This window comes from Neovison vison, chromosome 3, assembly GCF_020171115.1.
Source record: "Neovison vison isolate M4711 chromosome 3, ASM_NN_V1, whole genome shotgun sequence".
Lineage (NCBI taxonomy): Eukaryota > Metazoa > Chordata > Mammalia > Carnivora > Mustelidae > Neogale > Neogale vison.
In genome coordinates, this window is record NC_058093.1 from 44,497,759 (window position 1) to 44,511,174 (window position 13,416).

Genomic DNA, 13,416 nt, shown 5'->3' on the forward strand with positions numbered 1-13,416 from the left:
TGGATGGCGTGGGTCTAGACAGCAAATCCCAAATATATGACCTCAGCCAAGAACTGTCTTCTGAACCTTCGAGGCATGTAGACAAATGGCTGCTGAGCCCCTCGGCTGGGGTCTAACCAGCATCTCTAACACAGCGTGTCTAAGACAGGTCTTGATTCCTCCAAGGTCTCCACTTCCCCATCTTGGAATCAGCCTCGTTGCTGAGGTCAAGTGCCCAGGCATCACGGTCATTTCCACTCCTTCCTTCTCATCCCACATTTCATGCCTTGATAAGACTTATTGAGCCAGATGTGGCTCGCTGGCCACACAGAGCTACCCCGGTTCATTCCAGTCCATCTTTCTGCTGGACATCTACCCCCCTCCCTGCCCTGCTGTCTTTCTCCCCATGGCCCCCAGGAGTCACCTTTCCTCCAGGTCTCCCCATTCCACCCTCCTTCACATCACTCCTATCCCTTCTAAGACATCACCGCCTCAGACAAACCTCCCCAGATTGCTTTCTGAAATAGCCACTGTTCTCCCAATACCATTTCTTTCTGCTTAGCCCACTGGATCTCCCTCCACAGCTCTTAGGTCTGAATATGTCTCCCCACCCATATCTAAGCCCAGTGAGGGCTCAGTTTGGTCCTTAGCACCCAGCCCATTGCCTGACCACAGAAGGACTCACGGCTGTCTTCAAATGTGCACAGATGATGAATGTGCACTTGGGTCTTTTACTGTGTTACATCATTTACTCCCTAGACAGGCTTGCTGCTCTGCGGTTCTTATTAGCTGCTACTCCAGGACCAGACACCGAGGGTGGGCCCACCTGTGAAGAGTGTCCAGAACTGGTTAACTGTGAGACTGTGTAGGGGAGGGTTTTCTGAGTGTTTGACGTTCATCCTCATGACTCGGGTATTAAGAGGTCTTAGCTACAGAAAAGATACACGTGATTTTTTATCGTCACGTAAGTACAGACTAGCACTTCAGGAAACCTCCTTGCAGGGAACATGCACGGAAGGGCCCAGCTCTTTGACTCCCTCCATCTGGGGAAGAGCCGGGGGCCAGGACACCTGCAGCCTCACCCGACAGACGTGCGCAGCAGAGAGAAAGGGGAGCTTCCGCATGGCATTTCAGAGCCTGTACTCAACAGCCAGTGCGCGGGCTGCCCCCGGGATCCAGTGAGACGCCGAGTTTGCAGTCTGCTGGGCTGCACCCCTGTCTGTGGAGGTGGCCTCTCAGCGGCCTCCGTGTGGAAAGGACTGGGTCATTGCAAAGCGCAGGGGGAGTGGGAGCGCTCAGCCCAGGCAGTGACTCATGCCCCTGGGCGAGGACAGAGCTTACTGAAATAGCACACCCTGTTTTCAAGGGCACAGCCCAAAAATCAAATATTAGCCGTGCGAGCCTTCCCCAGAAAGGCAAACAGGTGGAACTGTGGGTTCGCAATCTGCAAACAGATCCGGGCTCCTGAGACGCTCTCCGGAAGCTCTCCTGGTGTGAGACGTGGACAGATGAGGCTGGCCTTAGAAATGCTGCCCCCAAGGGTGGTGAGGTCCCCCTACGTGGGGGACCGCCCTGGGCCTGAGGGGCGGGCTTAGCCTGAGAGCGCTGCCCGGACTCCCGCGAGACCAGGGGCCTCTGGCTGTCGCAGCAGCAGACTGGTCAGACCTGTCCTGTTGGCACACATCCTGTGGTCAGTCCCAAGGACTTCACAGAGCATTAGTGAGTTTCTGTTTCCCGTCATTATCCTTCCTGGTAATTATTCACACACTTGGGACTGTAGATCCACCCACTCGCTCCTCGACTGTCCTCTTCCATCGCGACTAACCGTCCTGCTGAGTTTGGCCTCTGTGCTTTCAATAAGTTGGCATCCTGATTCTGGGACTCCTCGGCCCCAGCACCGCGTTCCTGGGCTCACACCTGGGAATTGTCGCTGCGTCCGGAGCACATCTGCCGGTTATTTTCTCAGGAAGGGCACGGCCTGTGGAGTTGACGTTTGGGAATCTCTGCTGGGAGTAAGGTCTCCGCTCGCCCACTCTCCCTTCAGAACTCTGGCAGAATAACACACCCCCAGAGACGCCCACCTCCCGACCCCCGGAATCTGTGACTGGGGCAGGTTATGTGGATGCGCCGGCAGGTGCAACAAAGGCTGCTAATCAGCCAGCCTGGACATGGGGAGACTAGGGTGATCAAAGAAAGTGGGGAGGCAGGACAGGGCTGGGAGGGGCACCCCACCGCCTGGGCTGGCTCTGAAGGGTAGAGGAAGGGGCCTCAGGCCAGTAATAATGCCCTCGGGATGCTGGAAAAAGTGAGAGAACAGAGGCTACCCCACCCCCTCAGAACCTCCCGGAAGGAGTGCAGTTCTGCCAACACCTTAATCGTGGCCCCACAATAGCGACATCAGATGTCTGACCTCCAGAGCCGGTGGGTAAAAAGACCGTGTTATTTTAAGTCATGAAGTGTGTGGGCATTTGCCCGAGCAGCAACAGGAAACTGCCCTGTGGCCTCTCCGCCTCGAAGAGAAGCACCTGCCTGCCGACTTGTGGCCTCCCAGCGAGAGCTGGCCGCGTCCTAACTGAGCCGTGCGGGTCATCCAACCGCTCTGCGGTCTGCCAACTCCTGGTCTGAGGACCCAGCTTTTTTTCTTCCCCTGCTTGGAGAGTTTTCCTGTATACCACTGACTGCCACTTCCATGGCACAGTCAAAGCTCACAGCCACCGAGCTGTGTGGAGAAGAGCCGTTCATGAGTTTCCCATCTGAGATTGTTCGTGGGTCCTCACGGCCTGAGCAGAAGGAGACTTCAGCTTCCTCTCTGGTGTCTGACACTCTGCTCTCTTCCTCTGACTCTTTATGGCTTAGTCTTATCTTTCTTTTTATCGTCCCCACACCCCCTGCTTTGGGTCCTCAGGGGGACAGAGCTGCTGGGATCTTGGCTGTAGGCACTGCCCATGGGCTCCTTTCTGGTCCCTGAGACAGAGTGGAGGGTCAGGTCTGCTTCCAGAATGAGGACCTCGGTTTGTGAATCATCCTGGCTGGGCATTGGGAGGGGCTGGCTCCCCCCACTGAGATTTCTGGTCCCCGGTGTCAGTCTCATGTGCTGTGGCTTCTCCCAAGCCCAAGACTGCCAGTCCCTGGGCTTCCCAGCACCTCATGCTGTCCTCCAGGGACAGGGTCTAAAGATCACCTAATCCAAGAGCCAGAAGCAGAAGCTGCGGTCCAAGCTCATTCCTCTTTCAGTGGCTGCTGGGGGACACAGGTGCGTGGCCACTGTGTGCTCCTCCCTCTCTGATCCTAGAGGGTGCGCCACGCACCCTGGGTCCTAGGCTGTCCCCAGTACTCACACATTTCCACCGTACTCCCCCTCCGGACTCCCAACCTAAGAAAGGGAGAGCAAGGACACGTGGGTCTGCCCTCTTCATTTGTCCGTAGCCCCTTCCATACCCAGTTGTGGCCAAGAGGGGACCTCGCTTCCCCTGTCCCATCTTGAAAGGGCATTCCTTGCACCAGACCCATAATGTCCTGCAAGGCCACTAAGCCTGTCTTGAGGACAGCTGACATCTCCCCTCTACTCTGGGCTCTGGATATTGGCACCCCAGGGCAAGCTAGAAGTCCGCGGGCGGAGCACGGTGCTGTGGGTTTCTGATCCCAGGGTCACTCCTCTATGGAGCTTCTGCTCCATCTGTCCCTGATGCCACCGCCCGTGCCCATCCCTTCAGCCCTCTGCTCTGCATCGGCGGCCTCAAACGTGCTCCGGAATCAGCTGTTCTCAAACATGTTGGCCTCAGAGTCCCTTTACATTCTTAAATCATTGAGAACCCCAAGGGGCTTATGTTTGAATGGATTATATAAGTCAATATTTACCCTATCAGAAATTAAAACCAGGCATTTTTTAAATATTCATTGATCCATTGAAAAATAACAACAGTAAACCCCTTATATGCTAAATGTAAATGTTTTTATGAAGCATAACTTTTTCCAAAACAAATGAGAAGACAGGCATGTTCTGTGTTTTTGGAAATCCCTTCCATGTCTGGTGTAATAGGAGATGGTTGAATTCTCGTTTGGGCTTCTGTTTTGAATGCATTGGAATATGTTGTTTTGGCTGAAGTATTTGAAGAAAATCTAGCCTCGTGTTGATGTGTAGTTGGGAAAAAGGGGTGGGTTTGGGGGGTCTTGCCAGATGATTACAGATGCTGTGCTTTCATATTACCGGGGAACCCAGCAACTGGGGGTTTCTTAAAGTAGTTAGACAGTGGGATCTGAACGCGTGTCAGTGAACCAAACTCCATTGATCTGTCCTACACTCAGATCCCATCTTGTATCCATGTGAGGTTCTGTCACACCATAAACAGTTTCCAAATGGTGACACATCTCATCATATGCCGAAAAAATCACATTGATGACCGTCACCACTGATCTCGTCAGCAGCCTCTAGGTGACAGACACTGTCAGGCTCGTGGTGGCAGACATAAATTTCCCAAGGTTCTTCTTCATGCTCGAAAGCTTGAGTTTTGTCATAGGCCACAAATATCACCACTTGTTTTCCTCGCAGTGACGAGCTCACTGTGTTCATTTCTAAGAGAACGTCTGGCCAACACACAAGACAGAAGAGTTTAGCTTCCTGTTGTGCTTTTAAGTAAAAATGATGCTTCGTGAAAAAAAATTCTAGTTCATGTTAGAACTCCAGCAACTGGCTGCCTCCTTACGTCAAGACCCCGGTCGTGCTTCAGGATGGAACAGAAATGCTTCCAATGTGAGCTGCTCGTTTCTTCACATGGGGTATTACAAAGACATGGCTCAAGGGTCAAGGTTAGTAAGATGAGTAGCTTATTGTGGCATCAAGGACCTGCCTCTAATCAGGACATACTTCATCAAAGACATGCTCTTCTTTACCCTTGTGACAAATACCGCAGGTTGCTGGTTCGGTTTGTGCCTCTGCCTTCACCCACATTGAAGTCCTAGCTGTTCGGCCGCCATTGCTTCCCTGCTACTGGTGCAGGAGTCAAAGGCCAAACAAGAGAAGTAACATCTCAGCATCGTTGTTAAAATAGTTTTGACCTTGTGGACCCCTTAAAAGATCTTGAGACTCTCCAGAGGTCTCTGGACCACACCTTGAGAACCCCTGTTCTAAATTGTGGTACACAGTATGTGCGGGGGTCATTCCGCCCGTCTTCCTTCCATTGTGAGTTTTCATCCCTTCCCATCTTTGTTTGGGCCATCTCTCCTCCACCTCAGTGAGCATAGCCTGTGGTCTTCCCATCTCAGCCTGGTTCCATCTTTATTTCCTCCTCTCTCTGAATCGCAGGTAACTCACAAGCACGCTTGTTTCAAGTCTTCCTCCAGCTCTGGCGGTCGCTCACACACAGGGTGTTTTCTCCCTGGGGCTGACTTGAACTGACTTGAGCTGCGTGTTGGTCTTTTGCCTGCTGATGCAGCCATTGTAGAGAGACATCTGGTCGATCCCATTTTGCAACAAGCAGAGCGTGTGCATTATTCTGTCCCCCGCACCTCCTCGCCATGCAACTCCAGATCGGAGTGATTGACCCTGGAATATGTCAGTGTCCAGCTGCCACCCGCATGGCTCTTATCTCAGAGGACTTCCGGTCCCGGGATGTGGTGTATCCTACAGGCCCCCATCCTTCTTCCTGCTGGGCTGGGGGTGTGGTTCTGCCTGGATGCAGAATAAGGGCCACTCTGCTGGGAGAGAGGAGAAGGATGGTCTCTAGATTTTCTAGCTGATCCAGATACTGTCAAAGTGGAAATGGAAGAGGTCAAGAGACCCTCCCCACCGGGGTCCAGGTCCCTGTGCTCCCAGGCTTGAAGCAAAGATGTCAGTGCAGCTTTCTCCATGGATGACAGCCCTGCCCCTAGACTGCGGCCATCATGAGGCTATGTTTGCTTGGTTTTCAAAGCTGAGGCTAGAGTTTCGTTTGTGGGACCTCCCATAGTGTTTGAGCAACAAGTGGAGAGCGGGAAATCAGAGAAGTGCAGACAATGCCACTTAAAACCGGGAGTCCCGTCCCAGAGCTTCCTAGAAGAGCTCTGGGCTATCCCCGTCGGAAACCACAGGCCCCGAGTTCCCACAAGACAGTGGCTCCCGGGTCCGTCTGATTTTGTCACTAAGAATGGATTAAGTAGATCCCTTTGAAAACTAAAAATACTGCATTTGGCAGACATTCTCTAAAATCCAAAACAGAGGGAATGTGTCCATGACGTGGAGGGGACATTTCCCAGTCGGTTCGATTTGGTGAGCCCACCAGAAGGGTCTGGCGGGGGGTGCTGTGGTTTTCCCAGGACAGCCCAGTGCTGGATGTTTCCTGCACCAGACACCTCCCAGAGGAGGCCACTACAGGCTTGCTGTGTGGGAACAAACTGGGGGGAGGAGGTGGGCAGCTCAGCTTGCTCACCTATTGGAAGGGACCCCGAACTGTTTGCAAGGAGATACCTCCCATCTTTGTCCCCAGGACTCTGTGTCCTGGTGTCCTCCCTCCACACAGAACCATTAGCTCAGGCCACAAGGCAGAGCAGGGCCCCAGAGAGAGGAGCACTGCCTTGCCCTTGTTATGAGCTTTATCTCTGCCATCTCTGTGGCAGCGCTGACCAGCCCATGAACCGCCTGGACTTTTCTCTCTTCTCTAACCTCCTCTCCAACAGCTGGCCTGGGCAACAGATTGGAGTTGGAAATAATCCTGTGGCCAGACCGGGTGCACCCCCAGGATCCCACCTGGCCGTGGCCCTGCTGGGCTCCCCAGAGCCACCAACTTCACTCCGCTCTGAGGAACATTGGACCCCCCGGTGCTAGGGACTGCTAGGCCCACCCTCATCTGGTGAAACGGGGTGCTGGAACACAGTCTCTGAGCTCTGGGCTGTGCATCAGCAAAGCTCCGGGCTCCGTCTCCAAGCTGCGGTTCCGGAACTCTGTCCCTCCTCTCTCCGTTATGGGTTACGTGAGGTGGTGAGGACAAGCGGTGGCAACTGTCCCAGCCTGTAATTCTGAGCCCTGATAGGTCGTGGCCCTTTAGCACTGAAAGTCACGGACATGCAGCCTGGAAGAATGTCAGATTGTGAAGAGGCACAGAAATGTTTAAAGGCAACTTCATTTCTATAAAAATAGAGTTGTTTCAATTCCAATACCCTAACTGCACATGTTTGACCCCAACTTGCTGGGCTTCCCCCCCAAGCCCCCACCCCCCGGGAGAGAGCAGGAGCATGGAGCTGGCCCTGCAGACAGTGAGAGCTGCCTGGGGGTGACTTACCTGTCTTCTGTATATGAGAAAGCTCTGTGTGTGTGTGTGTGTGTGTTCTTGCACATCCATGCGTGTAAGCACTTAAAACCTATTGCAAAAACAAGTCAGGTGTCTCAGAGATTTCTTGTTTCTGGTATTTTCCCAAGGGGGTTGAAGGGCCGGATTAAGAAGGAGAGCTCCCAGAGAGAGCTGCTTGCTGACACAGCGCACCTGAATGAGACCCACTGTGCCCGCTGCCTGCAGCCCTACCGGCTCCTTGCGACCCCCAGAAGGCAGTGCCTGGACTGTCGCCTCTTCACCTGCCAGAACTGCGGCCATGCTCACCCGGAGGAGCAGGGCTGGCTCTGCGACCCCTGCCACCTGGCCAGGTGGGTCATGGCCTGGCATCCGAGGGACCCTGTGGGTACCAGGGCCCGATGGGTCTCCTGGGGGGGGGGTGCTGGCTGAAGAAGGGTGGGCATGGACACTCCCAGCGCCGTGCCTCGGCCTGAGCCCTCTGTCTCTGCAGGGTTGTGAAGATTGGCTCTCTGGAGTGGTACCACCAGCACCTGAGAGCCCGCTTCAAGCGCTTCGGGAGTGCCAAAGTGATCCGTTCCCTGTGCGGACGGCTGCAGGGGGCAGGTGAGGAGCGCACCCCTCCCCGGCCTCGCTCTTTGTTCCCATGTGTGTTTCAGGTTTCAGGACCAAGTAGATCCTTTGGAATGGGTGTGTGCCCCTGTCAGGCCCTCTCGGGTGTTTTGTACGAGGTTCGCTGCTTTCTGTGGCCCCCTGGGAAGTCCTGCATGCTGTCGACACCCAAACTGCTTGAAATCCTACCTTTCAAGGCTTCCTAACAGGTTGAGAACTCATAGCTAAGGTCTCGAACTCAGTGACTAGTCAAGTAACCAGGCTCTGGTTAATAGAACATGTTCTCCAGGCCCTTCCTCCCTGGGCGTCTGATTTGGGGCCTGGATCTTCTCATTTCCACAAACATTCCCTGTGCATCTGATGGGCCGAGGGGTCTTCCTGCAGCTGGAGGTCTGGACCCCGCCACAGGGCTCAAGGGTGAGAACCCCAGGGAGCAGGGCAGAAAGCCACACTGCAAAGCGTTTGAGAAACTCGACCCCAAAGGCGGCCCTGTTCACAGAGGCCACGTTGGAACCCCTGAAGACCTAGTATTGCTCTGGGAGGTGACGATTCCAGGGACTGGGCCAGCTCAGGAATCTGTGTCTTACGAAAGATTGTGGGGATTGCGAAGCCCAGCCGAGGTCCAGAGCTCCTGGAGCCAAAACCAACCCGCACCTGCCAATTTCAGAGTTGTCAGAGTTGTCACCACAAGGTGGCGCTGTGGGACAATAGGAACCCTGACTCCCCGCTGCTCCCACCTGGCCCCAGAGTCCTTGGGATGATGCCCAGGCTGGATTCTCCCCCAAGGGGCACCTGGGAGCACAGTTCACTGAGTCACAGAAGGTGCGGGAAAGAAGAGTCGTGTGTGTGCTTTCAAGTAGTCAAACTGAAAAAATAGAAATGATTGAAGTTACTGTTCTGAGGCCTGGCTGGCCAGGGTCGAACACAGACTGGTCCCCTAGGGTGGGGGATGGGGGTGCAGGGGATTCTCCCGGTAAACCTGCAGAGCAACCAGGGCATTTCCCAAGGCCCCCGCAGCAGGACGGGCGGATGCTGCCGGAGACGGCCGTCCCAGGGCCGGGAAGGAAATGAGGGGAAACCGGAGATCAAACACACGGTCTCGGGGGATGTCTTTCTTCCCAGCGCCTTTCCTTTGGTTCCAGGTTTACCTGACAGAGCGCGAGGCTCGCCTGACATCCACAGTAAGTCCTCGGAGCTCGTAGGGCTCGTGATTTTTCCCTCCTCCCTGTGAGAGCGGCTGAGAACTATCTTCCATGTCAGGATCAGGGACGGTCCTTCGGGTTTGCTCAAACCCTCATCCCAAGTGGAGAGAGAGATGTAAGGAGTCGGCGACCAAAAGGGGCGCAGAGCTCCTGTTCCTGTTCAGTCCTGGGGGCAGCTCCATGCTGACGGGCCACGCGCACACCCACACACACATGCACACACACAGACACACACGTGTACCCCAGGCCTCTGGGTCCCATGCCCACATTCCCTCCACGCAGGCAGAGCTCAGCTCAGTGTCTTCTCTCTGGTGGTTTGGGGTAAGTCTCCTCAAGATTCAGTCTAGAGAATGAAAATAATCAGCCTGTCTGCCCGGTGCATGGGTCCTAGTGTGGGGGCCTGCTGCATGGGGCACTCTCAAGTACAGTAAATGCCCGGCTCGTTCACACTCGAGACCTCCCCTGACCCAAAGTCACAGGGAGTGAGGGCTGGGGGGTGTGCAGGGGCAGCACGTGTGGGCTCAGCCCCACAGCCCACGTGCCCACAGTGCAGGGATATCCTCATGGTCCTTGAGGGAAAGTCGATGATCCATGCTCTAAAATCCCAGAGCTCATTTCCTGGAGGTCTGGAGATCTAAAGGAGAACAGGGGCCAGGTTAGTGTGAGTGGGGAAGCAGAGGGAAGAGGCTGTGATGGGGCTGCCCGGGTGCTCAGGTGAGGCAGGGGGCCTGGAGGGTGGAGGAGGGGTGGGCGCCCTGGGGCTGAGGCTCACCTCCTTCCAAGCTATGTCTGCAGACTGCAGATAAACTCATGAAATGACTGAGAAAACGTGATTTTGCTCTCAGCCTCCTTCACCCACCATAAGGCCAGGGATGTGGATTACCCGAGAAGGAGTCCCTGAATGGAGGACAAATGCCCGTTGGCATGATCCCTGACAAAACTGATGCAGAGTAGTCGTTTTCTTCTGGGGTTCAGACCAAGTCTAACTGATGCTTGGATAGGTCTTTGGAAGGCCAGCAGATGGTTTTGCCTGGATGTGTCATGGTGGGTGGATAGGTGGACACGTTTTTGCAGAATGCATGAATGAGTGGATGGATGGATAGTTGGATGGAAAGTGGATGAATGGGTAGGTGGGTGGGTGGGTGGATGGAGATGGATGAATGGGTGGTGGGTGGGTGGGTGGAGATGGATGAATGGGTGGCTGGATGAGTTGTAGGTAAGCAGGTGGGTGGGCAGATAGGTGGGTGAGTGGATGGGTTGTAGATGGTCGGGTTGGTTGGACGGACTGGTAGGTGGGTGGATGGGAGTGGGTAGATGAGTGGGGGGTGGGGGGTTGGGTGGATGAATGGGTAGGTGGATAGGTGGGCGGGGAATGAATGGTGGCCCCCAATCTCTCTCCCTGGGTTGAGTCATGCGTGCGTCTGTTGCAGGTGGGCCTGAGGCAAGCACTGGCGAGGGAAGTGGAGATAGTGAGCAGACAGATGAGGACGGGGAACTGGACACAGCAGCCCAGGCCCAGCCCATTGGCAGCAAAGTAAGTCTTCCCCGGTCACCCCCACCGCTTCCCCAGCTGGAGCCTGGGGTTCTGATGTCCTAAAAACCTCAGTGTTCTCCTTGACTTTACCGGTTACCGTAGCATGAGCACAGAGACCCTACCTCCCTGGCCGTGCCCGGAGAGTGTCTGAGACACCGAGCACCAAACGGGATCATGCCTTCAGCACATGGTATCACCATAACAAATCCCAGAGCAAACTATGGGGTGGACAGAGCCCTCGGGAAGCCCACCCGACCTGTCCGGTCTGGGTCCCAGGAGCACGCTCTGAGGTTGTGAGGGCAGGCAGGGGTCGCAGAGGGCACCCTGCTGTCTTGCCAGGTGGCTTTGGTATCCTTCAGGGAAGAGAACCTCTTTGACTCCCCTCTGAACATTTTACTTTTTTTATAGCCAGCTACGAGCCTTGCTTTTAGGTTCATTTCCATCTTCACTTATTTCGTAACATGTTTTTGGTGACAGACAAATGGAGTACCCCCCGGGGTTTCTGGAGATTGGAGGGGGGAATGACAGAAGGGGAGCTGTTTGGGGCGGGGGAGACAAGGAGTTTAGTTGGAGACACCGGGAGGAGACCAGGATCCATGACATTCAGTTCTGGCCAGGTCTGGCCAGTCTACAGGGGGAAAATTGTAGAAGAGCCACTCAGAGAGCTTAAATACTAGCCAGTGTCTGGAATATTCCCCATATCATGCCGTTAAAGCATCAAGATTAGCGTGAGGGAGGATTTCAGTAGGTGGGTGCTGTTTATCTGGACAACTTGGAGTTCTCCCCCACCTCTGGGACCTTGCAGGGGGTGCCCCTCACCTGCCTGAACCATCCGTCCCCCACCTCTCAAGGGAAAGAAGTATCTGTGAGCCCCAGAGGAGCCTGCCTGTGCTCCCCGCCCCCCATCCCGAGGCTGCTGTGTCCTCGGCACATCGGAGCAGCCTTGGGCCCCTTGGGTCCAGCAGGTGTTTCCTTCCGCTCCTCTAAGAGAGGCTAAAGAGGCAGACCTTGCAGGGGATTCCGAGGGGGGAGCCCTCTGGGCCCCTTAGTGCTGCCTTGAGCTCCTTCAGGTTTGTGTCTAGGATGGGAGGTGAGGGTGCCCCTGAGGGCGCTCGCCCTGCCCAGGGCAGAGGGTCCCAGGTCCTTGCCATCCAGCTGACCCTGACTCTGCTCCTCTTGCCCACATCTGCACCTAAGAAAAAGCGTCTCTCCATTCACGACTTGGACTTTGAGGCTGACTCTGACGACTCAACTTGGTCTGGCTGTCACCCCCCAGATTCGTCCCCAGTCCCAGCAGCCACGGACAGCCTGCAGGTCAGTGGGCTCTCGTTTCTGCCCCCGTCCTTCCCAGGATAACCTGAGCGACAGGTGCTCGGGCCCCAGTTTGGGGACGGCATTCTGGGAAGGAGTTTGACGGCCATAGCAGGCCTAATGGGCCTGATGGGCTGGGGGGAGGGGGGAGGGAGTTGGGGTGCTGAGGATCTGGGATCCCACAGGATCCAGAAGCTTCACACCCCCCATCTTTGCAGAGATGGGGCTGGCCCCTTGGAAAAGTGGAGTGCAGGAGGGGAACCAAGGCTGGACAAATGAGGGGCCCCGGGAATTCGGATGGGCTGCTTGTCAGGGGAGCGGGCCAGAGGAATGCTGTCTGTCCTGGACTCAGGGCCTGATAGGTGCCTGGGCATCCGTCCAGCAGTTCCAGGCCCAAGCTGGGCGGGGCTGCGTCTGCCTGGGCTGATCCGCAGACTGCTTCAGGGGAGAGGACAGCAGGGCAGCAAGCCGGCACCCCAGAGGTCTTTGGACAACAAGTCCCGCTCCAGCTGCAAGACCAGCCCCTGTGGCCTCTGCTTCCTGTGGTCTCCGGGCCCTGAGGACCGCTTCCTCCCTGCCCCCTCAAGCTGGAAAGGAGCTGGGGCATGTGACTTCCAGACACCCTCAGTACCTTGTATCCTTGGGGGCAAGGGCACAACAGAGAGAAGCTTCTGCCAGCCAGAGGAAGGGTAGAGGAGGAGGGGCTGGGGCTGCAGCCGAGGGGCCCCCAGGGGTCCTGCCATGCTCCCGCTCACCTTTCTGGGAGTATTAAGGTATATGCAGTTAGAACAACACATCCCCCCCGCCCAGCCCAGAAAATAGCTCCCCCACCCGCCTCCTCGGGGCCTCAGGCTCTAGGTGGGTCAGAGCCCTGAGCTGTCAGATGTGTTCCCTTGTACAGTGAGTGGCCCAGGGTCTCGAGAGCCTCCCAGCCTTCCACGGACACATGATACAGAGTGGGCAGTAAATGGTTCTCTGCAGGATTTCTGCAAATAAAGGGACCTGAGTTGCAAGGGGCCAGAGCAGGGAGTGCCTAGCGTTTGCTCCCGTGAGGTCTGGAAACCCTCAGACTAGGATGGAAAGACCCATGTGCCAGGGAGCTGCCCTTCCTAGTAAAACCTCACGCACCCTTCAGGTCCCGTGTGCTCAAACCTTCATGGATGAACCCCGTGCCAAGGACGCCTCCCCAGAGGCCATGGTTGCCCCTGGATGCCAGCCCCCTCCAGAAGAGCAGATGGACAGCCTCTCCCCTGTGGGACAGGACACCCTCACTGAGCTCTGCGTCCCTGGAGAGTCCCGCAGGACAGCCCTGGGGACTGCTGCTGCAGCTGGTAGGTCCCTTGATGGGCTCTGCATTGGGGAAGGGGTCAGCAGAAAACCCACCCACTGCCCTGATTTGTGCAGACACGCCGGCCGATTGATAGCAACCCCTTCCTTCACCGCCTTGTCTGGCATGTCTGGTCCTGGTAGACACCACTCCCCACCCACTGCCCCCCACCCCCAGGCTGGGTGCTGCCGT

The 13,416-nt window shown here is 55.8% G+C and overlaps 1 protein-coding gene across 2 annotated transcripts in view; it reads left to right on the forward strand.

Moving 5' to 3' along the window:
- The window catches only part of MLPH (melanophilin), a 44,119-nt gene that overhangs the window by 13,408 nt on the left and 17,295 nt on the right, over positions 1 to 13,416 (forward strand). The window contains exons 3-8 of one of the 2 annotated variants that reach the window (XM_044241916.1): positions 7,370 to 7,591; positions 7,732 to 7,844; positions 8,993 to 9,031; positions 10,483 to 10,586; positions 11,784 to 11,900; positions 13,033 to 13,228. In XM_044241916.1, the coding sequence (XP_044097851.1) occupies positions 7,370 to 7,591; positions 7,732 to 7,844; positions 8,993 to 9,031; positions 10,483 to 10,586; positions 11,784 to 11,900; positions 13,033 to 13,228 (791 nt within the window). The remainder of the gene's footprint in view (positions 1 to 7,369; positions 7,592 to 7,731; positions 7,845 to 8,992; positions 9,032 to 10,482; positions 10,587 to 11,783; positions 11,901 to 13,032; positions 13,229 to 13,416) is intronic. The other variant, XM_044241917.1, reaches the window with a different exon arrangement.